Consider the following 27949-nt stretch of genomic DNA (forward strand, 5'->3'; position numbering starts at 1 on the left):
TGACGATTCTTAGACCAGCGTAACAAACAGTTAAGCATTCGCACTCACCACAGTGAGATCCGCTTCCACTCCGCCCCGTTCATTCAACATACAGGTGTAAATAGTGGAACCCGCTGGACCGGTCATGTTTGCTGAAAAGACCCAATCGGCTGTTCTCTGGGCGTCAGGCCCGGTTAGGTAATACTTCCCGAAAGAGGTCATGTCAAAGACGGCCGCCCGTTCCCTGCAAGCTATACACTCCTGCTGGATCTGGTGGGAAGAGGCATTAATATTTTGTGCTAGGCAAAAACAGTATTGTCAATCAAGTAGGTAACCACATCTATACATGCATCTACGGCCCCTGTGCACGCAACGCAACACCCACCACATCATGATGGACGGGAAAGTCAAACGTGTTATCTTGAGTAAGCAGACTGTAGTAAGGGTGGTCAGCGTGGGCAGGAGTATGGTCATAGGCACCAAAGTAGTCGTAGGGGAGGACAGGCACTGGGCTGGAATGGAACCAACCCGGTCGCTCCCACCCATTCCGCTCCTGGAACACACTCCCCGCCGCCTCCAGCTCCTGTAATAAGGCACGAGTACATTTTTACGAACATACGTTTCATGATCTTAACACTTCTTGCACAAGCTACGGCCATTACTGTTTCTCCCTTATTACCCTCTACACTACAGCACAGTTTTACTGATCTTTTCCAGCCATCGTTTCCTTTTCATGTCCTTGGCCTTCACCGCGATGTTGCGGCGCCATAACCCAAATCAATCAATCAATCAAATCCCCGGCCTTTAACGCCATTCTCATTCATTTTCTGTCCTCATAACATTTTTTCCAGTGTTCATTCTTTTCTTTTTATCTAGCCTTCATTTACCTTTCTTAATATATCGCATCAAACCATCTCCCACCTCAAATCACCCTTCTGAACACCCATATCACTATACACCATCTCCAGTCATGAATCAGCTGCCCTCATTCTTCGCGCAATTTACCTGATGTAGTGGGGAAAGCCTCTGTCCCCGGCCAGCTAGAGGTTCGTCATGGGGAAAAACGATGCTGTAATTGGAAGACAAACATTCTTGGGAACGAGCCAACACCCAGCTCTTGTTCTTAATCAATGGCGGGTGGAAGCGTCGAACATCAAAACCGAAGAGGTCAAGCTCCGGTTCACCCCGGATCACCCACTTAGCTAGCTGGTCCCCACATCCCCCTGAGTACTGCATTCCGTGACTATTAAAACCACAGCAGTGAAAGAACCCTTGCACGTTTGGATCCTCTCCTGAAAAGGTAAGAAGGAAAATAAAGGAGAAAGTGTAACAACTTTGTAAAATCAACTTTAAGATAAACAGGAAAAGAAAAAAAATATGAAGATCGGCGAAGAATACATATAGGAAACAACTGTAGGAAGTACTTGTTCCAATGGAGAGAGAGAGAGAGAGAGAGAGAGAGAGAGAGAGAGAGAGAGAGAGAGAGAGAGAGAGAGAGAGAGAGAGAGAGAGAGAGAGAGAGAGAGATCGTTGCTCATTGTAGTAATAGATGACCAAGGGATGACTGTACTTATCATTTGCAATGAGTTGTTAATGAGTGCTTAACGAAGTGATTTTACACCTTGGTGGGCTATCGTGTGGCCACTTCACCAAATCAGCCATCCATGCCAGGTGTGTATGTGGGTGTGTGTGTTTATTGCCTTTATTGTACTGTTATGGGATTCCATGGTTGTTTATGGTTACAAATCGATTACTTTACTTTGTTCCAGAGTATCAGTGTTTGCATGATTCACATCAATTTTATTAGACACAATCTATGGAGCGATGTCTGAGGCCAGAGAGGTTTAATAGTGATCCTGGGCTGCCGTCAGCGTCGTTAGAGTTGAAACACTGGTTCAAGACCTTCGAGAACTTCCTTTCAGCATTACCAGAGGAGGTTCTCGACAAACTTGGAGTTCTCATCAACTATGTATCACATAAAGTGTACGAGACTATTGAGTGTATGCGCACGCTATCAGTATTTTGAAGAGTCAATACGTCAAGGCGCCTAATGAAGTGTTTGCGCGATATCTCTTGGCCGCTCGACGTCAACAAGACGGTGAAACTTTAGACGATTATCTCAGATCTCTGCGGGTGCTGAGCCGAGACTGTAACTTCAAGGCTGTGTCGGCTGTGCAACACTGCGAGGAATCTATTAGGGATTCTTTTATCAGTGGTTTACGTTCGCCCTCGACACGGCAAAGGTTGCTAGAAAATAAAACACTGGATCTGTCATCAATGTTCGAGAAGGCCAGGGCCTTGGAATCGACGCAGGAAAATTCTGCATGTTATTATGGTGACTCTTCCTGTGCTGTAGGTGAAACTTATGTCGGTAATGAGACAATTACCGACGAAGTGCCTGTGGTGGCGGCGACCGGTACGAGAGTGTTGAGGTGTTTCTTTTGTGGGTCAGTAAGACACCCTCGTTCAAAGTGTCCGGCGCGCGAGGCAGTTTGTCACAAGTGCCGCAAACCGGGGCATTTTGCCAGAGTGTGCCGTGGTACTGTTAATAGTGCATCAATGACTTCGGGCGATAGTATTATGCTGGCAGCTGTGTCTTGTGCTGTTACCCCAAATAGTTTATCTAAAAGCCATTGTTAAGATTGCTATCGGTGGAACAGAATTCGATGGGTTAATTTTGATTTAGTCTCACAGTGGTCACTGCATGTTGAGCCAGCAAAAAGTAACGTGGACCTGGCGTCCACTATACACTGTACACCTACTATGGGACGTTGTAGCGTAAATCTGAAAGTGAACGGTCGTGACTATCAAAAGGTGCGACTAGCAGTGCTACCAAACCTGTGTTCTAATGTGATTCTGGGTCAGGATTTCCAAAGATTACATGACAGTGTGATGTTCAGGTACGGAGGAGAGTTGCCTCAATTACTGGTCTGTGGAATGAGTGTAATGAGTGTTGAACCCTCCTTGACTGATAAGTCAAGGTCCATCTAGGCACGCAAGAGCGACCCACTGGTGGATAAGGTGGAATTAATTCAAGCCAACCCACAGTATGCTCATGTTCGATACCCCGACGGGAGGGAAGACAGTGTCTATCAAACACTTGCCTCCTACAGGGGGTGACTCTGATCTCCAAGTCGGGAGGGCCACTCAGACACTGCTGGATGCAGACCCACTACATGGAAAAGGAACGAATATTAGCGGTCGTGGGCCTGACTCTACTACCTCGGAGAGAGACTGCCATGAGTCGGAAATACCACCTTCGCCTCAGCCATCAGGGACACCGGCCACTCCATATCGTTCTGAAACCAGCGGCGAACCAACAGAGTTGAGACGATCCAGTCGCATAAGGCGGCCACCTATTCGTTTTGCACCATCATAGTATATGTTATTTTTCTATAAAAAGGGATGATTGTGGTAATAGATGATCAAGGGATGACTGTACTTATCATTTGTAATGAATTGTTAATGAGTGCATAACGAAGCAATTTCACACCCTGGTGGGCTATCGTGCGGCCACTTCCACCAAATCAGCCATCCAGGCCTGGTGTGTATGTGGGTATGTGTGTTTGTTGCCTTTACATTGTATTGTACTGTTACGGGATTCTATGGTTGTTCATGGTTGTAAATCGATTACTTTATTTTGTTCCAGAGTACCAGTTTTTGTGTTTTAATAAAAGCCTACTGAAACGGCCTGGTGTGTTTGCATGATTCACATCACTCACCCATAATTGCCCGACCATCGGGAGTGAAAGACTCTGGACCCACGATGGTTGACTTTATGCCAACGTTTTCGAGAATAGGGATTCGCTGTATGATTTGTTCGTGTATTGGTCCATATATATCCCAGTTCATTTCGTAGAGTCCAAATGGGAAATTACGTCTGATCTGGAAAGAGATTGGACCATGAGTACTGTAATTATTGCCACATCTTTTCTTTTTCAGCTTGAGTAGATACGTTTTCAGTGCATTCTTTCCACCATGGAGTGGTTCATAAACATTACTTAATGTTAATTACCATCTTTAAAAAAAAGAATACACAAACGAGCAAGGTCTCTTTAAACCCCCCCCCCACCACACACACACAGAGAGAGAGAGAGAGAGAGAGAGAGAGAGAGAGAGAGAGAGAGAGAGAGAGAGAGAGAGAGAGAGAGAGAGAGGGAAACATAAGAACATAAGAAAAAAAAGGAAGCTGCAAGAAGCGACCAGGCTTACACGTGGCAGTCCCTGTATGAAATATACCTACCTATTTCCATCCATAAACTTGTCTAATCTTCTCTTAAAGCTCTCTAGTGTCATAAGAACATAAGAAATAAGGGAAGCTGCAAGAAGCGACCAGGCTTACACGTGGCAGTCCCTGTATGAAACACACCTACCTATTTCCATCTGCTATCCCCATCCATAAACTTGTCCAATCCTCTCTTAAAGCTCTCTAGTGTCCTAGCACTAACTACATGATTACTGAATCCGTTCCACTCATCTACCACTCTATTTGAGAACCAATTTTTTCCTATCTCCTTCCTAAACCTAAATTTTTCAAGCTTGAACCCGTTATTTCTTGTTCTACCCTGGTTGCTGATCCTAAGAATTTTGCTTACATCTCCCTTGTTATAACCCTTATACCACTTAAAGACTTCTATCAGGTCTCCTCTTAACCTACGTCTCTCTAATGAATGTAAATTTAACAGCTTCAACCTCGCCTCGTAAGGGATACTCCTCATCCCCTGTATCCTTTTAGTCATTCTCCTCTGTACTGATTCTAATAGACCTATATCTTTCCTGTAATGTGGGGACCAGAACTGCACAGCGTAGTCTAGATGAGGTCTGACCAGCGCTAAGTATAACTTTGATATTACTCCCGGCCTTCTACTTTTAACACTCCTAAAAATGAATCCTAGTACCCTATTTGCATGTTTCTGGCTTCTATGCATTGTTTCCCTAGACGGAGTTCAGAGCTAACTATAACTCCTAAATCTTTCTCGTACCCTGTACCTACCAGAGTTTGGTTGTCTAATGTGTACCTATTGTGTGGGTTTCCTCTACCTACGCTAAGCACTTTGCATTTATTGATATTGAATTGCATTTGCCATCTATCCGTCCATTCATTCATTCTATCTAAGTCTGCCTGCAAGGCGATGGCATCCGATTCTGACCTAATTAATCTACCTATCTTTGTGTCATCCGCAAATTTACTAACATCACTACTAATTCCACTATCCAAGTCATTGATATACATTAGAAATAACAATGGCCCTAATACTGATCCCTGTGGCACCCCACTAATTACATGACCCCACTCGGATTTCGAGCCGTTTATTACCACTCTCTGTCGCCTGTCACTAAGCCATGACCCTATCCAGCCTAACACCTTCCCATCTATCCCATGTGCCCTAACCTTTCTCAGGAGCCTTTGATGGGGTACCTTGTCAAATGCCTTACTAAAGTCCAGATATAAGATATTATAAATATCACCATTATCTACTGCCTCGTACACCTTACTGTAAAAACTTAACAAGTTTGTCAGGCAAGACTTCCCCTTCGTGAAGCCATGCTGTGACTGATTTATCAAGTTATGTTTGTCTAAATGTTCCCTAATGTTCCTCGCTAGTATTGACTCTAACATTTTACCTACAACTGAAGTTAAGCTGACAGGTCTATAATTAGACGCTAAAGTTTTATCTCCTTTCTTAAAGATGGGTACTACATTAGCCTACCTCCACATTACTGGTACCTCACCCGACTCCAGTGATTTCCTAAAGACAGAAACTAACGGCTCATTAATAATCTCTTTACATTCTTTAAGTACTCTGGGGTATATTTCATCAGGTCCTGGTGACTTGAAATTTTTTAGCCTATCTATCTCCTGTTCCACTATCTCCCTAGTTATGGAAATAACTGTCAGCTTCTCATTCTCATCTGCTCTAAACACCTGTTCACTATCTGGCATATCCTGCATGTTTTCCTGGATGAAGACAGTTAAAAAATAATCATTTAGAAGTTTACTAATCTCCTCCCCAGAACTAACCAGCTCCCCATCTGCTGCCTTTAATGGACCTACAGTATCCTTATTCTTCGTCCTGTATACCTGATAAAATCCCTTGGGGTCCGTCTTCGCCTGGCTAGCTACCTTTGATTCATAATTGTCCTTAGCTTTCCTCGTTAACTTCCTGACTGTTCTAACTAATTCATTATATTGTGTCCTTAAAACTAGTGTCCTTGCACTAACAACATGATTACTGAGTCCGTTCCACTCATCTACCACTCTATTTGAGAGCCAATTTTTTTTTCCTATCTCCTTCCTAAACCTAAATTTTTTCAAGCTTGAACCCGTTATTTCTTGTTCTACCCTGGTTGCTGATCCTAAGAATTTTGCCTACATCCCCCTGGTTATAACCCTTATACCACTTAAAGACTTCTATCAGGTCCCCTCTTAACCTACGTCTCTCTAAAGAATGTAAATTTAACAGCTTCAACCTCGCCTCGTAAGGAATACTCCTCATCCCTTGTATCCTTTTAGTCATTTTCCTCTGTACTGATTCTAATAAACCTATATCTTTCCTGTAATGTGAGGACCAGAACTGCACAGCGTAGTCTAGATGAAGTCTGACCAGCGCCAAGTATAACTTGAGAGAGAGAGAGAGAGAGAGAGAGAGAGAGAGAGAGAGAGAGAGAGAGAGAGAGAGAGAGAGAGAGAGAGAGAGAGAGAGAGAGAGAGAGAGAGAGAGAGAGAGTGGGGGAAGGGTATAATAACCAACATTATAAATATAAAAATTATACTAGTGAATTTTGACTGAAAATAGAACACAAACCCCTTCCTTGCCTGATCGATGGGTTCTGGGTTTGGCTCGAAGTATCCAATCACCGCGGAGTCTCCTTGCGCCTTCAAGTACGCTGAGGACACTAAGTCTCTAAGTACAGGCATTCCTAGCAGGCCCTCTACGCCTTCTGTCACCACGTAGCCGTGCCGGAACGACTGCAGCGGAAGGGTGACACCGACCATGGATGTGATGTAGTTACCCCAACTTCCTGTAGGGATGGACGGTGGTGGTAATTGCTGTAGTAGTCATGACTGCCCTACCGCCACCCCCCCTTTCGGGTGGTGGATGGGGAAACAAATTGGAGGAGACAAATTTTTAGGGCTGCCTCGAATATGATGAATAAGAGGTCATGGATCAAAACAGTGGAAGAGGATTGGGACCCTCACCACGTAATCACCCAAGAAAAATCATGGAGGATTACGGCATAAATACCGCGAACGACATTAATGGGAGGAACGCTGATGCAGGTGCTACCTCGTCCGGCCGGGAAGAGTATGTGCGACAGGTACCACCCTTCCATAATCAAGCCACTGTTCGCACTAAGGAGGACTTCAGGATTGAGACATGGAATGTCAGAACATTATATCAAGCTAGAAAGCATGATGATTTGAAAAAAAGAAATGAAAAGATTGAAAATTGACATACTAGGAATGAGTGAAGCGAGATGTAGGCGTTAACTCAGATGAAAACCTGGAGTTTATAATATAGTGAAAGAGATGAATATCAAAGGAGTGCGAGGGTAGATGAGGAAAGAGGTGGCCAAATGTGTTACGGGATATTGGGCTGTTTCGAACAGAATATTATTGGTGAAAATTGCGGCAGGACCTTTAAACATAAGTGTCATCCAAGTATATACACCCACAATGAGGAAACTGATGATTTCTATAAAATACCAACTAACATTGAGAGTCACTGTAAAGCACACAATATAACAATAGTGATGGGAGATATAAATGTTAAAGTAGGAAGAGTTAAACACGAAAAGTAGTTGGACCTTTTTGCCTTGGGGAAAGAAAGAAAAGGGGTGATAGATGGGTGGAGTGGTGCAGTGTGAAGCCCAGATTATTGCAAATACATATTTTTAAATTCATTCTAGACATCTACGACTTTGGGCCCATATACATAGTGTTGTGTGCAGCAGGATACCGCGATATAAAATAAAGGAATTACTAAGAACGAATAAGAAAAGAATAATGAGAGAGAGAGAGAGAGAGAGAGAGAGAGAGAGAGAGAGAGAGACAGGTTGGGGGCGAGACTTGGACGTGTCCCGGACACAGAGCTACCAAGCCTGAAGTTTCTAGAATGATATTTATTCAAGCAGGCACTCATGTTCCCCACGTAAATTTCCTTACTTTCCCTTGTCCATTCAATCTGAGTCTCACCCAGTAGTTAGTAGAAGAGTTGCTCTTGACAATAAAATAATCAGGACTCATCTAGCCTAGTTTAATCATTAGAATTTTTTGAAGTAAAGTGTTCTGTTCGCCCGCGGGGAGCAGTGTGGGGGCGGGTTTGCGTATGTGTGTGTGTTGCCCGCCTCCTTTCCTTGTATTCCCTCCCCGTAGCAGCAGGAGAGTGTTGGGTGCACATTCCCACAATCAGTCACTTCCCAACGCTTAGATAGAGTAGACGTATTGAAACGACCACTAATATCCAACGGAGACTGAGGCGGGATAATAGTCGGGTCAGTTGCCTTAATGGGATAAGTGAGTCATTAACGACCGTACGCCCCGGCTTATTTATATAGAATAGTAATCTCCATAGTAGTCTGTCAGAGAGGTTAGTTGTGTACAAAACACTTTATACCCAGGGAAGTAACTCCTAGACTGCTTGTGTGTGAGGGCGAGCTCGTCCACAGTGAGTGGCGAATGACCTTTCTGTGTGTTCGTGGGCACTCGTTTGTAGTAGTTTCTCGTGTCTCTTGTTAGTGAGCTTGTTTTGTCTTAAATGCTACTGCTGGCTGATGCAGTTCAGTCCTAAAAGACTTAAATAATTAAATGTGTAGTGTACTTTACTCCCTCCTCAGGTCCTAAAAAGGTCTGCCATCCCGGAGGCAATAAACGACACTACTCGGCTTGTGGCTATAACACGCTGCTGGACAATGGGTGGATTCGTTACGGAGGGCGAATGTCCAGCAGGGTCTTATACGTTGACTATATACGTGTTATTGCAAGTTGTAACTGTCCTTCCTAGACGTGGCTGTCGATTCTTTCACAGCTGTGGGTATTAAGTGTTGTTAGAGCATTTCCTTTGTCTGTAGGTCGGTAAAACAGACTGGCGATCTCGACTAGTGTGACCTGGTGTTACGTCCTGTTGTGAAAAGGGTGCAGGAATCACAAAGGACCCTGTACACCCGTATTTCAGCCCTGCACTGAGTCCACGCATGTGGTGGTTCAGGGAAGCTAGTCCAGGTGCGGCACTTTGTGAAGAGGGTTGGGAGGAGGAGGAGTAACAGCCTGCCTTCTAAAGACAACGTTCTTCCTTCCGACAAAATTACAAGCACCTAATTAAACGCATACCCTTCATTCAAAATTCAAAATTATCATGGCGACTCCTACACCAGCCTCGATTCCCCATCTGGGATGGAGGACCACAAATGTACCCAGGTCTGACTGCTCTTCTGGTATCGTCCCTAAGTGTCTTGACACTCCCTTCAACTTTTTCTTCATAAACTTCTTCAATATTCGCGGTCTTAGATCTAATTTTCAATCTGTTGAACACCACCTCTCCTTTACTAAACCTCATCTTCTTCTCCTCAATGAAACACAGATGTCTGAGACAACTGACAGTAGCCTCTTTGCTGTTCCCTCCTACTTTATCCTCAGTTTCCATCCAAAGCTAGATGTTGCGTTTATGTGCGCAACGACTCAACCTGCTCTCGTGCCTCTTGAATCTTCTGAGTTTTCCACTATCGGGCTACGACTTTTGAGTCACTCTCAAACTAAATTTATCTGTGCTATATACCTCTCACTCTCCTCTGACTATAAGAAATTCCTCAACTACTTAACTTCCAAAGTGGAGCACATTCTGAGTCTCTTCCTTTTTGCAGAGATCTTCATTCTTGGAGACTTCAGTGTTCACCTTCGCCTCTAATGGGAACCGCCTTGTTGTGGTGTAGGGCTTGCATGTCCCTATGACCTGGGGAGAGAGGATAGAGGGGGCTTCGGCCTTTGCTCCGCCCTACTTAGGGGGAGAGGGCTAACCATGCTAGCAAGATCACCAGTCACCAGACTAAATGGTTCCCAGAGTTAGGCTGCCAGTACAGGCCACTGGTGCTGCTCGCAAGAGGGGCCACCTTTAGAGGTCGTCCTGTGTTGGATGGTTGGGTGTCTGGGCTGGGATACTATACCCACACCAGTTACACAATCTCAGGTTTCTGTGCCTACAAGTAACGTAGGATTAGATAAGCCTCGCCTGCCGAGTGAGATAACTAATCAGATTGGCAAAGGGAATCTTCTAACTGTAGTTTCCATAAAAAAAAAAATAATAATAATAAATAAATAAATAAAAAAAAACTCAAAATAGTAAAATTCAAGATCCTGCGGTGGAATTGTCGCGGCTTGCGTGCCTCCTGGGAGGAACTCAGGGTATTAATCTTTAAATTTTCTCCTGTTTCCATTTGTTTGCAAGAGACAATGCTTGGAGACTCAATTCACTTTGGTCCTGGTAAAAACATGCTTTCTTTTCCACTCCATTTCGTGGTCGGGGCCACCACGGTGGCACTATCATCTTTATTCGCAATGATATTCTTTTTATTCACCTGCAGATTCCTATGTTCCTACCGAGAGAAATGAACTTGATAATCTTTTAAATGCTCTTCCTTCTCCTCTCATTTTATTGGGAGACTTCAGTGGTTACCATCCATTGTGTGATAATGATGCTGTCAACCTTCGTGGTCTTTTAATCGTTTCTTTTATCGAGGATTCAGGATACGAGATTTTAAACTCTGGAGACATGACCCATTTCCACAGTCAAAGGAAAGGGATGGATGAAGAATTAGAGGGAGGGAGGAAGGGAAGGAGAGAAGGAGGAAGGAGGTGAAAAGAAGACAGGACGGGAGTAAGGGACAGATGGAGGGATGGTTGGAGGAATGGAAGGAGGGAGGGAGTGAGGGAAAGAGACGTACAATTGAACAAGTAGAAAGTGCAAGAAAAAAATATGAGTGTGTAAGGCAATATCTTTCAATTCTTTGTAATAAACCCTGGTGTTTTTATCAGTGAATCACTAAGACTCCTGCAGAGCGAATGTACTCGTAAAGTGGAACGTGACTGTCTGGGAGGATTAATGATGGATTGATTGTGGAGTGGCCTTAGTAAAATACCAAGAATACATTTCATTCCATAAATAGGTATGAGATTTTACTTCAACGAGCCCGAAGCTCTTATATGAACTTAATGCTTTAATGATGAAACAGAGAGAGAGAGAGAGAGAGAGAGAGAGAGAGAGAGAGAGAGAGAGAGAGAGAGAGAGAGAGAGAGAGAATGCTCTAATGATGAAACATGTCTGCTTATCTTACCTGCACTTTCTCTTTAGTCTCATTTTTCTCCTTCTTGTAGAATAGTTCTTCACCCTTAACAGCAAAGGGTCTACATGCCTTGCGGAAGTTGGCTTTTTCCCCTCTGGTACATACAGTAGGGGGCCCACACATCCTTCAGAAGATACTGATATATGAAGTGAAATGTCACGTGCGGCATTGTCAATAACACTCAGGAAACTGGCAGCAAACTGTAAAATTCAATTACCTTTGTGGCTCGGTCGGTTTCGTTCCGCGATCTCAGTTTCAAATGCGTAGACGAGCACGTTCGAGTCCACAAAGGATAGTCGAATTGGAACTGAATTCACGAAATTCATTTCTATGTCTCATTATCTCTTCATCCTTCCTAAGTGTGGGAGTACTTATTTCACAGGAGAGAGTACATTTGCCATATGGAATAATGACTGGGGGATTCCCTTTACCATTATTAATTTGTACTGGGGAGTACTTATTTTGGAGGAGTGCTTATCCAATATGACACCGGTAATTTTACAACAATAGATCTCTCTCTCTCTCTCTCTCTCTCTCTCTCTCTCTCTCTCTCTCTCTCTCTCTCTCTCTCTCTCTCTCTCTCTCTCTCTCTCTCTCTGTACTTTTATTTTTTTTCTTGATCTTAACTGGAAAGTTTTACAAGATATATATGGGAGCGATCACTTCTAATTTTATTGGAGTCGACTGATTCTCCACCACAGTCACGTCCTCCCCGATGGCGGCTAGATAATGCCGATTGGCACCTATTCAAAGATCTCAGCACCCCTGCCTGTTCAATGGATAGAATAGGAAACTGTGATGAGGCTGCAACATACTTCACTGATGTCTTGCACTCCGGTGCTATTCAGTTCATTCCTAAGACCTCTGGCCAGTTTCCAAAACGTTCTCTTGTATGGTGGGATGCGGAATGTACAATCGCTGTTCAAGAAAAGCGTGCCCACTTTTCTTGCCTTAGACGGCATCTTGGGCACATGCACTATTTGGAAACTTTTCGACAAGCGAGTGTTTGTGCTCGCCGCACCTTAAAGAGGGGTCAGCAGGAGTCTTGGAAGAGTTATGTCTCTTCCATCACAGTTCGCACACCACTCAACGAGGTCTTCAACAGAGTCCGCAAAATATCTGGGGAAGTACTCTTCTCCTACCCCACCTGTTTTATGCCATAATGGGAGCACGGTGGCAGACCCAAAGACAGCCGACCTGTTTTGCTGAGCACTTTGCAAGTGTCTCTAGAAAGGATTCAACAACATCTGGCACTTCATCGTCGACATTTAGAATCTGTTGGTGTAAATTTTGGTCTGAGATATGCATGGCGGCTTTGTCACAGTGTCATGATTCATACCCCGGATGATATCCCATAGTCCTTTTTGCGCCAGATGTTCGATGAAACTTCTATCTTTTTACTCGAACTCTATAACTTTATTTGGAATACCGGTGATTTTTCATCTTCTTTGGGTGTGGCTGTAATTATTCCCACTCTTAAACATGGAAAAGGTCATCAGATGACGACCAATTACCGCCACATTTCTTTAACTTCATGCATTTGTAAGTTGCTGGAAAAGATGATGAATATCAGGCTTATGTGGTACTTGTCTCCTGTTCAGTAAGGTTTCCAGAAAATGCGCTCTACGACTGATGCTTTATTGTCTCTGGAATCTTCCATTTGTGAGGCATTTACTAATAAACAACACCATGTCAGTCTTTTTTTGATTTAGAGAAAACCCATGATACAGCCTGGTGTCATTGCATTTTACTTAGTCTGTTTGAGTTTTGATCTTGGTGGCCAAATCCCTATTTTTATACAACAGTCTTTATCTCATCATTCTTTTACGGGTACGGGTTGGTAGCGATCTGTCAGGAGTACGCCCACTTAAATGTACTTAGTGTCACACTTTTCATTGTACCTATAAGCAGTGTTATTGGTGTACTTCCGGAAGGAGTTCTTGATAGCTTATATGTCGATGACTCGTCTATCTGCTTTTCTGCAGCTCGGATGCAATTGATTGAGACGAAGCTGCAGGTGACACTCAATAGGATTTCTCAGTGGGCCGCAACTCGGGGATTTCGTTTCTCGGCTTCAAAGACTGTGGTCATGCATTTTTGCCGCCTTTGTGTTCACCCTGATCCAAACTTGTATCTATATGATATGCGGTACGCCATCTTCAAATGTGTGTACTCCTGACAGATCGCCACCAATCAGTACCCATAAAAAACGACGAGATAAAAACTGTTATATAAAAATAGGAAGTCGGCCACGAAGACAAAACTCAAATAAAACTAAGTAAAATGCCATGACGCCAGGCTGTGTCATAAGCTTTCTCTAAATCAAAAAAAGACAGACGGTGGCATTGCTACCGTGGTGGCCCTGACCAGGAAATGGAGTGGAGAAGAAACCACGATACGCAGGAGGAGCAAAGTGAGTTGATTCTTCGAGCATTGTCTCTTGCAAGCAAATGCAAACAGGAGAAAACCTAGAGATCAACATCTGGAGTTCCTTCCAGAAGGCACGCAAACTCCGACAATTCCAACACAGGATCTTGAATTTTGCTATTTTGAGGAGGATTTCAGGAAAGCCATAGAGAAAAGGTTCCCTTTGCCAACCTGACTAGTTATCTTATTCGGCCAGAGAGGCTTATTTGATCCTACTTTACTTGTAAGCGCAGAAACCTGAGACTGTGTAATTAGCGTGGGGATAGCTACCCACACACGAGTCTCCGAAACTCCTGGAGTGACCAGAGGAGGAAGATTCCTTGACAAAGACGTATCGGTATCGCTCTTGGAGGAGGATATATTTGGATGACGGGGCAGATAAACGCTCTATATCCATATCAGAATTGGATGAAACACTTTGATAACGTCTGGCTCAGGGACATCTGATGCTCCCACAGGGATTTTCCTAGGGTTGAGTCTAGAGACTCAGCAGACCCCCGGGAATGTTTCTGGTAAGACTGAGGAGAAAGCGTGGAAGAATTGTTAGCATGTTGCTGTGGCGGCTTAAGAGTCTTGGAAGTCGTTCGTGGTTGGGAATCCATGGGGACGTGGACTTTGACAATATCTACTTTTGTATGAGGAGTCTGTGATGTAGCTGGTGAAGATGCAGTAGAGAGCGTTGCTGAAGATGTAGTGGATGGATTGGTTGAAGATGCAGGGGAGGTGGCACTTTCCAAAACAGAAAACCTGTTGCAGACAGTAACTGAAGGAGCGACATTCTCACAGGAAAGGAAAGAAACAATTGATGATTGAGAAAGGCAGGAAGGTGTTGCAGCCTTATAACCTGTCTCAGAGATAGAAGAACGAGAGTGGAGGAAGGAGGCGTATGTATTTGCCCTACCATCTTTCTGTCTAAAAAAGAAGTTCCCGCCTGACACTACCAAGACTAATGAATTGTGAATTAGCCAGTTGAAGAATGTCCTGCTCAAGGTGGTACCTCTTACATCGTCGAGAGCGGAGTGGATGAGCTTCCCTGCAGAAGAAACAATAAGGGCCTGATTCGCATTCAGGAGTAGGGTGGAAATCAAGGGCAGAGCAGTGACCACGCCGAGGAAGAGAGAAAAGAGCCATAGAATGTAACCACCATCATATTACCATTGCCTTTAATCTGGACATAATTGAAGGATGCCATCCTCTGAGAGTTCGTACAGGTCCTGGTTGTAAATACGTCCTTTACAGTAACTGAATGTTCAGTGTCTTGATGGATTCAAAAACTCCATCAGAAGGGCATAGTAATTGGAGAAGCATCATCGCCTGTGTTAAATCCGTAGCTCAGATCAAGACACCTTTGACATATTTCTTGATGTTATTTATAGAGTATTCCACTCTCCCTTTCTAGAAATTTGGCAGTGTGAATAAAGTTTCCTCGACCTTCCCTATAATATACTACAAACCAGTAAGGTGTAGGTGGGTGGCGAACTTTGGGAGCTCGTTCTTCAGCATCATCAAGGATATTAGGACAATAATCATTCTCGCAGTCAGCTACATTGTTTGATCGAATGACTTCAGCAATTAAGTTGTTCTCTTCAAGATGCAGAGAATTTACTGCTTCAAGAGAAGCTTTGGCAGCAACGTCTGACGTAAATGTCATGTAACACCCATTACAGAGACAATCACCATCATGTTTGAGACGGATACGGAGAACTGTTCCGAAAGGCTTTAGAACTGAGTGAATAGCACGGTATGACATGGAGGCATAGACATTAATGATCATGAGAGTGTTAAGACAGAACTCAACAATTGACCCAAGGTGTCTTTCACCTTGGGAAACAACAGCACGGGGAGTACGAGCTCTCGTCTGCACAACACCATCACGATCAGAGATTGATGTCTCGAGGGCCTGGTCGACCGCCCCTCAAGGACCAGAAGAGTTTTTATATTTACCCATATGGATACTAGAAAAATAAATTGGCTCCATGGATCAAGGGAGACTGCCTACTGTTTGTCTAAATGGTCCCTAATGTTCCTCGCTATTATTGACTCCAATATTTGACCTAAACTGAAGTTAAGCTGACAGGTCTATAATTAGACGCTAAAGTTTTATCTCCATCTTTAAGAAAGGAGATAAAACTTTAGCGCCTAATTATAGACCTATCAGCTTAACTTCAGTTGTAGATAAAATATTGGATTCAATAATAGCAAGGAACATTAGGGAGCATCTAGACAAACATAACTTGATAAATCAGTCGCAGCATGGCTTCACGAAGGGGAAATCTTGCCTGACGAACTTGTTAAGTTTTTACAATGAAGTGTACCAGGTAGCAGATAACGGTGATAGTTATGACATCTTATATCTGGACTTTTGTAAAGCCTTTGACAAGGTACCCCATCAGAGGCTCCTCAGAAAGATTAGGGAACACGGGATAGATGGGAAGGTGTTAGGCCGAATAAAGTCATGGCTAAGCGACAGGCAACAAATCCGAGTGGGATCATGTAATTAGTGGGGTGCCACAGGGATCGGTATTAGGGCCATTGTTGTTTTTAATGTATATTAATGACTTGGATAGTGGAATTAGTAGTGATGTTAGTAAATTTGAGGATGACACAAAGATAGGTAGATTAATTAGGTCAGAATTTAATCCCATCGCCTTGCAGAAAGATTTAGATAATATGAATGAATGGACGGACAGACGGCAAATGCAGTTTAATATCAACAAATGTAAAGTACTTAGCGTAGGTAGAGGAAACCCATACAGTAGGTACACAATAAACAACGAAACTCTGGTAGGTTTAGGGTACGAAAAAGATTTAGGAGTTATAGTTAGCTTTGAACTCCGTCTAGGAGAGCAATGCATTGAGGCCAGAATCAGGGCAAATAGGGTATTAGGATTAATTTTTAGGAGTGTTAAAAGTAGAAGGCACGAAGTAATATTAAAGTTATATTTGGCGCTGGTCAGACCTCATCTAGACTACGCTGTGCAGTTCTGGTCCCCACATTACAGGAAAGATATAGGTCTATTAGAATCAGTACAGAGGAGAATGACTAAAAGGATACAGGGGATGAGGAATATTCCTTACGAGGCGAGATTGAAGTTGTTAAATTTACATTCTTTAGAAAAACGTAGGTTTAGAGGGGACATGATAGAAGTCTTCAAGTGGTATAAGGGTTATAACAATGGGGATGTAAGCAAAATTCTTAGTATCAGCAATCAGGATAGAACAAGAAATAACGGGTTCAAGCTTGAAAATTTTAGGTTTAAAAAGAGATAGGAAGAAATTGGTTCTCAAATAGAGTGGTAGGTGAGTGGAACGGACTCCATAATGATGGTGTTAGTGCTAAGACATTAGGGAGCTTTAAGAGAAGACTAGACGGGTTTATGGATGGGGATGATAGGTGGAAATAGGTAGGTATATTTCATACAGGGACTGCCACGTGTAAGCCTGGTCGCTTCTTGCAGCTTCCCTTATTTCTTATGTTCGTACTGGGAACAACAAAAAGAGCGAGCGCTGGCCGCCGTGAACAGGGTACCTCGTCCCCATAGAGGCCACTTATTTTAAAAAGTGGTCCCTCATGATTCGAAAGTTTGTCCACGACTGAGCTAAGACCTCCCCCCACAACGCATCCCAGCCCCAACCCAACCATCCAACACAGGACCACCTCAAAAGGTGGCCCGTCTGATGAACGGCACCGTTGACTCGTGCTGGCTGCCTAACTCTGGGAATCATTTAGTCTGGTGCCTCACTGGCGTCCTTGCTAGCACGGGTAGCCCTCTCCCACTAAGTAGGGCGGAGCAGGAGCCGAATCCCCCTCTAGCCTCGCTCGCCAGATCATATGGACACGCAAGTCCCCCCTCCACGACAAGGCGGCTCTCACTAGGGAGGGGGGTTCATGGGTGAGTTTATGAAGATGAATGTAAAAAGATAAGTTAAATTCCAGTCATTTGGACTGTATGGTGAGTCAAGTTGGTTTGAGCGCAAAAAAGATTTGTTATATTCCATTTAGCCCCTGCAAGGGACTGAGATGACTGTTCTTGGATAAGTTAGGTGTTGGATTAATCTATTATCTACCACAATAACACACACACACACACACACACACACACACACACACACACACACACACACACACACACACACACATCCTTTAAGAACACAATTTAAAATGAATTTTGGCATCATGAGCTACAACTGTTTTATTTCATGTCTTATTTACTTACCTTTACCTTCTAATCTCTGGACGCATTATTTTTTATATGTGTGCCATCAGTAACATTGATGACAGAGGAATCCTGCAGCCTGCATAACGTGTTTGTCCCATCTTAATGGGACGGACCCCAAGACGGACCCCAAGGGATTTTATCAGGTATACAGGACGAAGAATAAGGATACTGTAGGTCCATTAAAGGCAGCAGATGGGGAGCTGGTTAGTTCTGAGGAGGAGATAAGTAAACTTCTGAATTATTATTTTTTAACTGTCTTCATCCAGGAAAACATGCAGGATATGCCAGATAGTGAACAGGTGTTTAGAGCAGATGAGAATGAGAAGCTGACAGATATTTCCATAACTAGGGAGATAGTGGAAAAGGAGATAGATAAGCTAAAAAGTTCAAGACACCAGGACCTGATGAAATATATCCCAGAGTACTTAAGGAATGTAAAGAGATTATTAGTGAGCAAGTAGTTTCTGTCTTTAGGAAATCACTGGAGTCGGGTGAGGTACCAGTAATGTGGAGGCAGGCTACTGTAGTACCCATCTTTAAGAAAGGAGATAAAACTTAAGCGTCTAATTATAGACCTGTCAGCTTAATTTCAGTTGTAGGTAAAATGTTAGAGTCAATAATAGCGAGGAACATTAGGGAACATTTAGACAAACATAACTTGATAAATCAGTCACAGCATGGCTTCACGAAGGGGAAGTCTTGCCTGACAAACTTGTTAAGTTTTTACAGTAAGGTGTACGAGGCAGTAGATAATGGTGATAGTTATAATATCTTATATCTGGACTTTAGTAAAGCATTTGACAAGGTACCCCATCAAAGGCTCCTGAGAAAGGTTAGGGCACACGGTATAGATGGGAAGGTGTTAGGTTGGATAGGGTCATGGCTTGGTAACAGGCGACAGAGAGTGGTAATAAACGGCTCGAAATCCGAGTGGGGTCATGTAATTAGTGGGGTGCCACATTGATCAGTATTAGGGCCATTGTTATTTCTAATATATATCAATGACTTGGATAGTGGTAGATTAGTAGTAGATTGGTAGATTGGATAGTAGTAGGTAGATTAATTAGGTCAGAATCGGATGCCATCGCCTTGCAAGCAGATTTAGGTAGAATGAATGAATGGACGGATAGATGGCAAATGCAATTTAATATCAATAAATGCAAAGTGCTTAGCGTAGGTAGAGGAAACCCACACAATAGGTACACATTAAACAACCAAACTCTGGTAGGTACAGGGTACGAGAAAGATTTAGGAGTTATAGTTAGCTCTGAACTCCGTCTAGGGAAACAATGCATAGAAGCCAGAAACAAGGCAAATAGGGTACTAGGATTCATTTTTAGGAGTGTTAAAAGTAGAAGGCCCGAAGTAATATTAAAGTTATACTTGGCGCTGGTCAGACCTCATCTAGACTACGCTGTGAAGTTCTGGTCCCCACATTACAGGAAAGATATAGGTCTATTAGAATCAGTACAGAGGAGAATGACTAAAAGGATACAGGGGATGAGGAATATTCCTTACGAGGCGAGGGTGAAGCTGTTAAATTTACATTCTTTAGAGAGACGTAGGTTAAGAGGAGACCTGATAGAAGTCTTTAAGTGGTATAAGGGTTATAACAAGGGAGATGTAAGCAAAATTCTTAGGATCAGCAACCAGGGTAGAACAAGAAATAACGGGTTCAAGCTTGAAAAATTTAGGTTTAGGAAGGAGATAGGAAAAAATTGGTTCTCAAATAGAGTGGTAGATGAGTGGAACGGACTCAGTAATCATGTAGTTAGTGCTAGGACACTAGAGAGCTTTAAGAGAAGTTTAGACAAGTTTATGGACGGGGATAACAGATGGAAATAGGTAGGTATATTTCATACAGGGAATGCCACGTGTAAGCCTGGTCGCTTCTTGCAGCTTCCCTTATTTCTTATGTTCTTATGTTCTAATATCCATTAGAGAGAGAGAGAGAGAGAGAGAGAGAGAGAGAGAGAGAGAGAATAGATCTCTGAAGATGCCATGTAGTGCGTAAGCCTCAAGGGTTTCGGCTGATGGTTGGCTGCGCTGTACCAGTTATGGCCTTTTCATCTAAGTCCCTGCAGTGCAATTCCCTAGTGCATCCCTCACATGGTTTATCACATACAGAATGTCACCAAGGGCAGGCAGAACTCTCGATCAGCTGAGCATCAGGAACAGGGGGACAGGGACACCTATCCTTTGCAAAAAAGTGAAGTGTTGGTTTGTAATCCTGCCGCCTAAATATAATTTTAGACGCATTAGGAGTACCCCTCACCACTCCTAGCCACTAAAAGTCTTTTAGATCTTAAAAGTGATTATGCATTACTTTTAAGGATATTTTTGCAGTAAAAGTAAAACTCGTCACTAAAAGTACTTTTGGCCTATTAAAAATGATTATGTATACAAGCCCCGGGGAGTGACAAAAAATCAAATTGACTGTATAACGATAAATCAAAGATTCAAAAATTCAATATAGCAATGTAAAATATATCTTGTGGCAGACTGTGGGCAAGGAACACGATCATGTCCCAGTTGCTGCAAACATGAGAATTCAAAAGAATACAGAGGAAAAACAAGAACCAAAAAGAGAATGGAGTACTCTACTGAAGGACGAGAAGGTCAAGAACAGATTCGAAGTATTGTCACTAGTAGAAGAAACAGACGGGATTGAGAAGTGGGAATCTTACAAGACGCATTAGTAACAAAAGCGTTTCTACCTAAAACACATAAAAAGCAAGACAAAAAATGGATGATACTGAAAATTTTGGAACTTATGGACAAAAAAAATATGCAAAGAAAATCACGAAATGTATGTGGAGGTGTAGAGGGAAATAAAGACAAAGACAAAGAAAAAAGAAGAATGGCTAAATGACAGATGTAAAGATATAGAACAAATTGCTACTTGTGTATGAAAAGGTGAGAGAGATGACTGGGAAGAAGAAATCATCAAAAGTCTGTAATTATGGACACACAAGAGAATCTGTTAATGAAAATTGATAAAATATTAAAACAGATGGGAAGAATACACACAAGACTTGTATAAAGAGGAGAAATCCCGGAGTTTGAAGATGTTTCGGAAGGTCCATAAATACAGAAAAAATAAATAACAGCAGTCATAGCAAAGATGAAAAATGTTAAAGCAGCGGATGAAAAATAGTGGTGGTAGAAATGATGAGAGCAGCGGGTGATCTAGCTGTGGATAAAATAACATAGCTAGTGACTAAAATACATTGAAAGGGATATGTACCAAAAGCCATGCAAGAGGCAATATTCACAGCCATTCCTAAGAAAATGGAAACTTTTGAATGTGAAAATCACAAAACGATTAGTAATATGAGTCAGATGCGAAAGATAATTCTTGGAGTCTTGAGAAATAGATAGAAGAGAAAGACTGAGGAAAATGTAGGAAAAGAAGAGTTTGGCTTTAGGAAGGGGATGGATACCAGCAATGCCATTTTTTGCCTAAGAACTATTATTGAGAAAGCAGTGGAAATGCAGAAGGATTTATACTTGTATTTTGTTATGAAAAGCGTTTTATGTAGTAAGGCAACAAGAACTCGTGAAAATATTCAAGGAAACAGGAATGGATGGTAAAGATATAAGATTGATAACAGTTTTGTATTGGAATGAAAAAGCAGCTATGGAAGTTGGGAAAATGAAGTCAGAATGGATAGATATAAGGAGAGGAGTGAGGCAGGGGTGTGTACTTTCCCCAGACCTCTTCTTATATGGTCAGAAATGTATGGAAAGTTTAATAGATTTGGAGGGAGTGAGAATTGGAGGAAGGAACGTGACAAATATACGGTATGCCAGTGATACAGTTCTTTTGGCAGATTCAGAGGAAAAGTTACAAAGGTTTGTGAATGAAGTGAAAGAAGCAAGTCAGGAGAGAGGTCTAAAGATAAAACACAAAGAAGACGGAGGTTTTGGGAATAACAAAGAGAAGACAAAGACTGAGAGTACGAACATATATACTGGTGTAAGGCAGATTAAAAGAGTTCGAGAATTTAAATATCTGGGAAGTATTGTGTCAGACTGTGAAAAGGAAATATTGAAAAGAATAGTGTTGGCAAAAACTGCTTTTACGAATATAAGAACTTTGACAACAAATTTGAGGATAGAAATGGATATGAAAATTAGACTATCAAAATTAGACTATTAAAGTTATATTATATTTTTGTGAAACGTGAACTGGTAAAAAGAAAATAAAAAAAAATTAAAGGGTTACGGAGATGTGGTTCCTAAGAAGAATGAGGAAGAGCTGCGACGTGCAGGAGTGGAGAGAGAGTTGATAAGAAGTATAAAGATGCAATTACAATTTTGGGACATCCTGACAGCTGAAGGAATGGAAAGGGATTGCTTGATGGGGAGGATTGATGGAAGAAGAGCAAGAGAAAGGCAAAGAAATACATTGAGTCCTTGCTGGAAAGTATTAGCATAGGATGAAACACCGTGGATGGCAGCTAGGAGAGATGATTGGCCTTCAATGATCGCTAACATCACATGACCAGCAGCACTTCGGAAAGGTAAGGTAAGGTCATGATTGACAATATTTTCTTCCTGCATTTACTTTCCAATCTTAAGTTCGTTCTTCTCTTTTCATTTCAATACGAAATTATTTATTCCTTTCATCTTATTTTCAAATATGTTTAATCTTTCGCTTCTTTGCCAGTTTCGCACAGTTGTCAACTTCATCTCTGTAACTAATGTTTGCCTGCCACACAGTTCTAGGCCCACTGTGCCACTCATTGTCAACATGCAAACTTCACAGTAAGACCCCCACTTCCTCACCTCAACCTAGTTTCACGTCAAGACAATATGACACTGTCTTACTCTGGCATGTTTGATCACTTTACATTCATCCACCTCTCTCTCTCTCTCTCTCTCTCTCTCTCTCTCTCTCTCTCTCTCTCTCTCTCTCTCTCTCTCGAGAGAGAGAGAGAGAGAGAGAGAGAGAGAGAGAGAGAGAGAGAGAGAGAGAGGGAGAGAGACGAGAGAGAGAGAGAGAGAGAGAGAGAGAGAGAGAGAGAGAGAGAGAGAGAGAGAGAGAGAGAGAGAGAGAGAGAGAGAGAGAGAGAGAGAGAGAGAGAGAGAGAGAGAGAGAGAGAGAGAGAGAGAGAGAGGGAGAGAGAGAGAGAGAGAGAGAGGGAGAGAGAGAGAGAGAGAGAGAGAGAGAGAGAGAGAGAGAGAGAGAGAGAGAGAGAGAGAGAGAGAGAGAGAGAGAGAGAGAGAGAGAGAGAGAGAGAGAGAGAGATTATAGTCTTTCGGGACACATGCTTAATTCGATTATTACACACACACACACACACACACACACACACACACACACACATACATCAATCTTAAAAACCCTTGCCTGTTGCATTGATCACAGCGTTGGTCTTGATAACGCCCTGGTTGGTGTGCACCTCAGACACTCTGCGTCCCCCTAGCAGCGTCTCTGTTGTCCTAATATCAGTGACTGGACAGCATTTCACCACACGAGCCCCTTGTTTCATCGCCCATCTTGTCAGGCCTTCGCAAGTTCCTGCTGGATCCATCTGACCTGGATATAATTCATACATTAGCGAAAACATGCAAATCCTTACACATTTGTATAAATTTGTTAGTTTACCTTTTATAAGTTTGAGTTTCTCTAATAGATCAAGAACCTGTGGAGGTACATCGTAAACCGATGCGCGCGCGCGCGTGCACACACACACACACACACACACACACACACACACACACACACACACACACACACACACACACACACACACCACACACACACACACACACACACACACACACACACCAGAGAGAGAGAGAGAGAGAGAGAGAGAGAGAGAGAGAGAGAGAGAGAGAGAGAGAGAGAGAGCTGCCTTCCTGGCAGCCACAGCCCGGTCACTACCCCAGCTGGAACCTCTCCTCGTGGCAGGGCAGACACTAATGCGTCTCGCCTCACCACCACACCTCATTCCCAAGCCAACGCGAGGAGGCAAGGGAACAGACGCCCCAGCTGTCACCTGACCGTGGTCTCCGCCAACGTGAGAGGACTCCGCACCAATGTAGGTGACCTTAGCCACAATTTCGTGCTGAGACATAGTGCTGACATTGTCGCAGTAACAGAAACGTGGCTGAGTGACGAGGTGGAGCCGACGTTTGGCAAAATATCAGGCTACTCCCTGTGGGTGAGGATGGACCGAAAAAATAGAGCAGGCGGAGGTGTCGCTGCCTGTTTTAAGGACGGCCTCCAAACACAGGAACTTGAGGTAGCCGTGCCACACCTGATGGAGGCACTGTTCTTCAGGGTGGTACTTGCAGACAACAGTGGGCTTCTCCTCTGTGTCATGTACCGCCCCCCGAGACAAGGACGAGCCCCGCTAGACTTCCTGACGGAGGAACTCGACACCCTGCTCCAGCGTCACAAGTGTTCCCATGTGATGATAGTGGGGGACCTGAACTTCCACATGGAGCAGGATGCCTTCAGTAATCTCCTGACTGTTCAGGCCCTAACCAACCATGTCACCTTCCCTACACACGAGCGGGGAGGACTGCTGGATCCTGTGGTGACAGACCTACCCGAAGCCAGCATCAGCTGCCAGCAGCTAGGACCAGTGGGCAGCTCAGATCACTTTGCTGTGCTGTCTCAGGTCGAGCTGCAAACGGCGAGGGAAGACGCTATCCCGCGTACCGTCTGGCTTTGGAACAGGGCGGACTGGCCATCCATGAAGCAGGACATGGAGAACACGGACTGGGAGTCCCTCCTAATGGGAGATGCTGAGACCAAGGCACGCACCCTCACCACCAGGCTCCTTGCCCTCCAACAGCAGCATGTGCCCTGCCGAGTATATCTCTCCAGGCCTGGTGATCCCGCCTGGTTTGGTTTTCGCTGCAGAGCATCTGCCGAGGCCAAGCATGCTGCCTGGGTGAGGTACAAGCGACACCCGTCACGCAGAAACAAGATGCTGCACCGGGAAGCGTGTAGGAGGATGACGTCTATCTGCAGATGGGCGAGGAATCAGCTAAGGGAGGACAGAAGGCGAAAGCTCAGTGGCCCAGGTGTTGGCAACAAGACCTGGTGGAATCTGGTAAAGGAGCAGCAAGGAGCTTGTCACCGCGAGACTCTTCCTCCACTCACCAGACCTGACGGATCCACCGCCACGAGCAGTGCAGACAAGGCCACACTCCTCGCCGAGCTTTTCGCCAACAAGATGAAGGTTGACGACTCGGCACGACCTGTACCACAGCTGGCCCCGGAAACTGATTGCACTGTCACCACTGTCTTGGTGACGGCAGAGCAGGTTGAGCGGCTACTCGGTGCGGTGGATGCGGGTAAAGCCACAGGCCCGGATGACGTCAGCCCACAGCTCCTCAATCAATGCACTAGAGAGCTGTCAACTCCTCTCACCACCGTCTTCACATCTTGCCTGAGGGAGAAGAAGTGGCCCTCAGTATGGAAGGAAGCGCGTGTGGTCCCAGTCCATAAGAAAAACTCAAGGTCTGAGCCCAACAACTACAGACCCATCTCCCTGCTCTCAGTGATGGGCAAGTTGCTGGAGCAAATAGTGGCTGCTGCCATCTGCCAACACCTGAGCGAGAACCACCTCCTCTCAGACAAGCAGTTTGGCTTCAGGCCTGGCAGTTCCACCGCAGACCTCCTCCTCATCCTCTCCAAGGACTGGCAAGACGCCCTGGAAGAAGGCCTGGACACCCTTGTGGTGGCCCTGGACATTGCTGGGGCTTTTGACAGGGTCTGGCACGCGGGGCTCATTGAAAAGCTTCGCGCCAAGGGTGTCCAAGGTGACCTGTTAATGCTGCTAGAAGATTACCTCCAGGGAAGGACCCTTCAGGTAGTAGTCAACGGGCAGTCATCAAGGCCTTCACCTGTCCGGGCCTCAGTTCCACAAGGCTCCGTCTTGGGCCCAGTCCTATGGAACATATACATCGACGACCTCCTCCGGCAGCTGTCATCTGTGGCAGCATACGCCGACGACTGCACACTCTCCCGCTCCTACTGCCGCCTCGACAGTCAGCGTGCCGTCACTGAGCTAAACAGGCAGCTCGGACTGGTGGAGCAGTGGGGAAAGATGTGGCAGGTTAACTTCGCTCCTGAGAAGACGCAGGCGATGGTCATCTCGCGGTCACCAGGTGCTTCACACGCAGTCTCAGGACAGCTGCGTTTTGGAGGCAAGAGCCTGCCAATTCAGGATTATATCAAGATCCTGGGCGTGTCTGTGGACCGCGGCCTACGCTTCGATCACCACATCAGTGTCGTCGCCCGCCAGACCTCTCTCCGAGTCTCTGCCCTGCGTAGGATGGCGAACACCCTCGACCCACGGGGCATCCTCACGCTATACAGGGCACAGATACGCCCATGTATGGAGTACGGTGCCCTGTCCTGGATGTCGAGTGCCGCCACCCACATGCAGAGACTGGATGCTGTGCAGCGGCGAGCCCTGCGCTTGGTGGCCACCGATGAGGACCAACAGCACCCACCACCAGTAACGTCACTGGAGCACCGCCGGGACGTGTCGGCACTAGTGGTGTGCCACAAAACTCAGGTGCAGAGGGTCCCTCACCTTGACCCCCTGAGGCTGCTGCCACACACAGTACAGAGGTGCACCAGAGCTGCAGCCAGTAGCGACGAGCTAGTGAAGGTGCCTCGATCTCGCTCTAGCCAACACCTGCGCACCTACACAGCCAGGACTTCGCGGCTGTGGAACATGTTCACGGCGGCCACGCCCCAAGTGCAGGACATGTCCACGCACCAGGTGAAGCTGGCAGCCCACAGCTGGCGTAGCACGCACCTGTCCCCACTGGCGCTTTAAATTTTTATTATTTTATTGTATTAACATTATAATCTTTATGTTAAACATGTTTAATGTTATTCCTGTAAAAATACTATCATAGGCTTTTAAATAATTCCACACTCAACGTGGAATTTTAAGCCTTTCTGTAAATATTTGTTTAAAAAAAAAAAAAGAGAGAGAGAGAGAGAGAGAGAGAGAGAGAGAGAGAGAGAGAGAGAGAGAGAGAGAGAGAGAGAGAGCCACAGCAACACAACCTGATCCGCCTCTGCCTCGGCTTTCCTTGCATTGATGAGATCCGGCAAGGCACGGCAAAAACCCCCTGAAAGCACTGCTAGGCAACTTCTTCTCCCCTCCTTCACTACTTCCTCCAATATAGCGCCACTTCATGCCTACGTACATGTCTACCACTCCAGCCCCAGCCCTACCACACAGCCGCTGCCACTGCTGCGGTGGTAAATAATGTTTCCCTACCAATCCTCATCACCGTTCAAGAGTACCCTCCTCCAAGATAACTCCATCCCTTCCAAGCTGCTACAAAACGCCACTGATGGGCTGCTATAGATAAAAGTTCGCGTGAGCCAGTGTTCACAAATAATAAACAAAAACAACACAGAGAGAGAGAGAGAGAGAGAGAGAGAGAGAGAGAGAGAGAGAGAGAGAGAGAGAGAGAGAAAACGAGGGAAGAAAAGAAGAAAAACAACAAAAACAAGAACACAAGAACAAGAACAAAAAGGAGAAGAAGGAGAACAACAACAACAACAACAACAACAACAAGAAAAAGGAAAAGAAGGAAAAGAAGAAAAGAAGAAGAAAAATAAGAAAAGAAGATGAAGAAGATGAAGAAAAAAAGAAGTAGAAGAAGAAGAAGAAAAAGAAGAAGAAGAAGAAGAAGAAGAAGAAGAAGAAGAAGAAGAAGAAGAAGAAGAAGAAGAAGAGAGAAGAAGAAAACAAGAAAGAAGAAGAAAAGAAGAAGGAAGAAGAGAGAAGAAGGAAAGAAGAAAGAAGAAGAAAAGAAGAAGAAGAGAGAAGAAGAATAGAAGAAAGAGGAAGAAAAGAAGAAAAGAGAAGAAAAAAGGAAAAAGAAAAGAAAAAAAGAAAAAAAGAAGAAGAAAAAGAAAGAGAAAAGAAGAAGCAAAGAAGAAAAAGAAGGAGAAAAAAGGAGGAGGAGGAGGAGGAGAAAGAGAAGGAGAA

The 27949-nt window shown here is 44.3% G+C and overlaps 1 protein-coding gene across 5 annotated transcripts in view; it reads right to left on the reverse strand.

Moving 5' to 3' along the window:
* The window catches only part of LOC135114920 (sarcosine dehydrogenase, mitochondrial-like), a 50700-nt gene that overhangs the window by 1238 nt on the left and 21513 nt on the right, over window positions 1-27949 (reverse strand). For all 5 annotated transcript variants that reach the window (XM_064031188.1, XM_064031187.1, XM_064031186.1 and 2 more), the window contains exons 6-11: window positions 23320-23508; window positions 6797-7002; window positions 3702-3864; window positions 985-1271; window positions 365-562; window positions 49-249 (exon numbers count right to left, since the gene is read on the reverse strand). In XM_064031188.1, the coding sequence (XP_063887258.1) occupies window positions 49-249; window positions 365-562; window positions 985-1271; window positions 3702-3864; window positions 6797-7002; window positions 23320-23508 (1244 nt within the window). The remainder of the gene's footprint in view (window positions 1-48; window positions 250-364; window positions 563-984; window positions 1272-3701; window positions 3865-6796; window positions 7003-23319; window positions 23509-27949) is intronic.

This window comes from Scylla paramamosain, chromosome 28 (genome assembly GCF_035594125.1).
Source record: "Scylla paramamosain isolate STU-SP2022 chromosome 28, ASM3559412v1, whole genome shotgun sequence".
Classification (NCBI taxonomy): domain Eukaryota; kingdom Metazoa; phylum Arthropoda; class Malacostraca; order Decapoda; family Portunidae; genus Scylla; species Scylla paramamosain.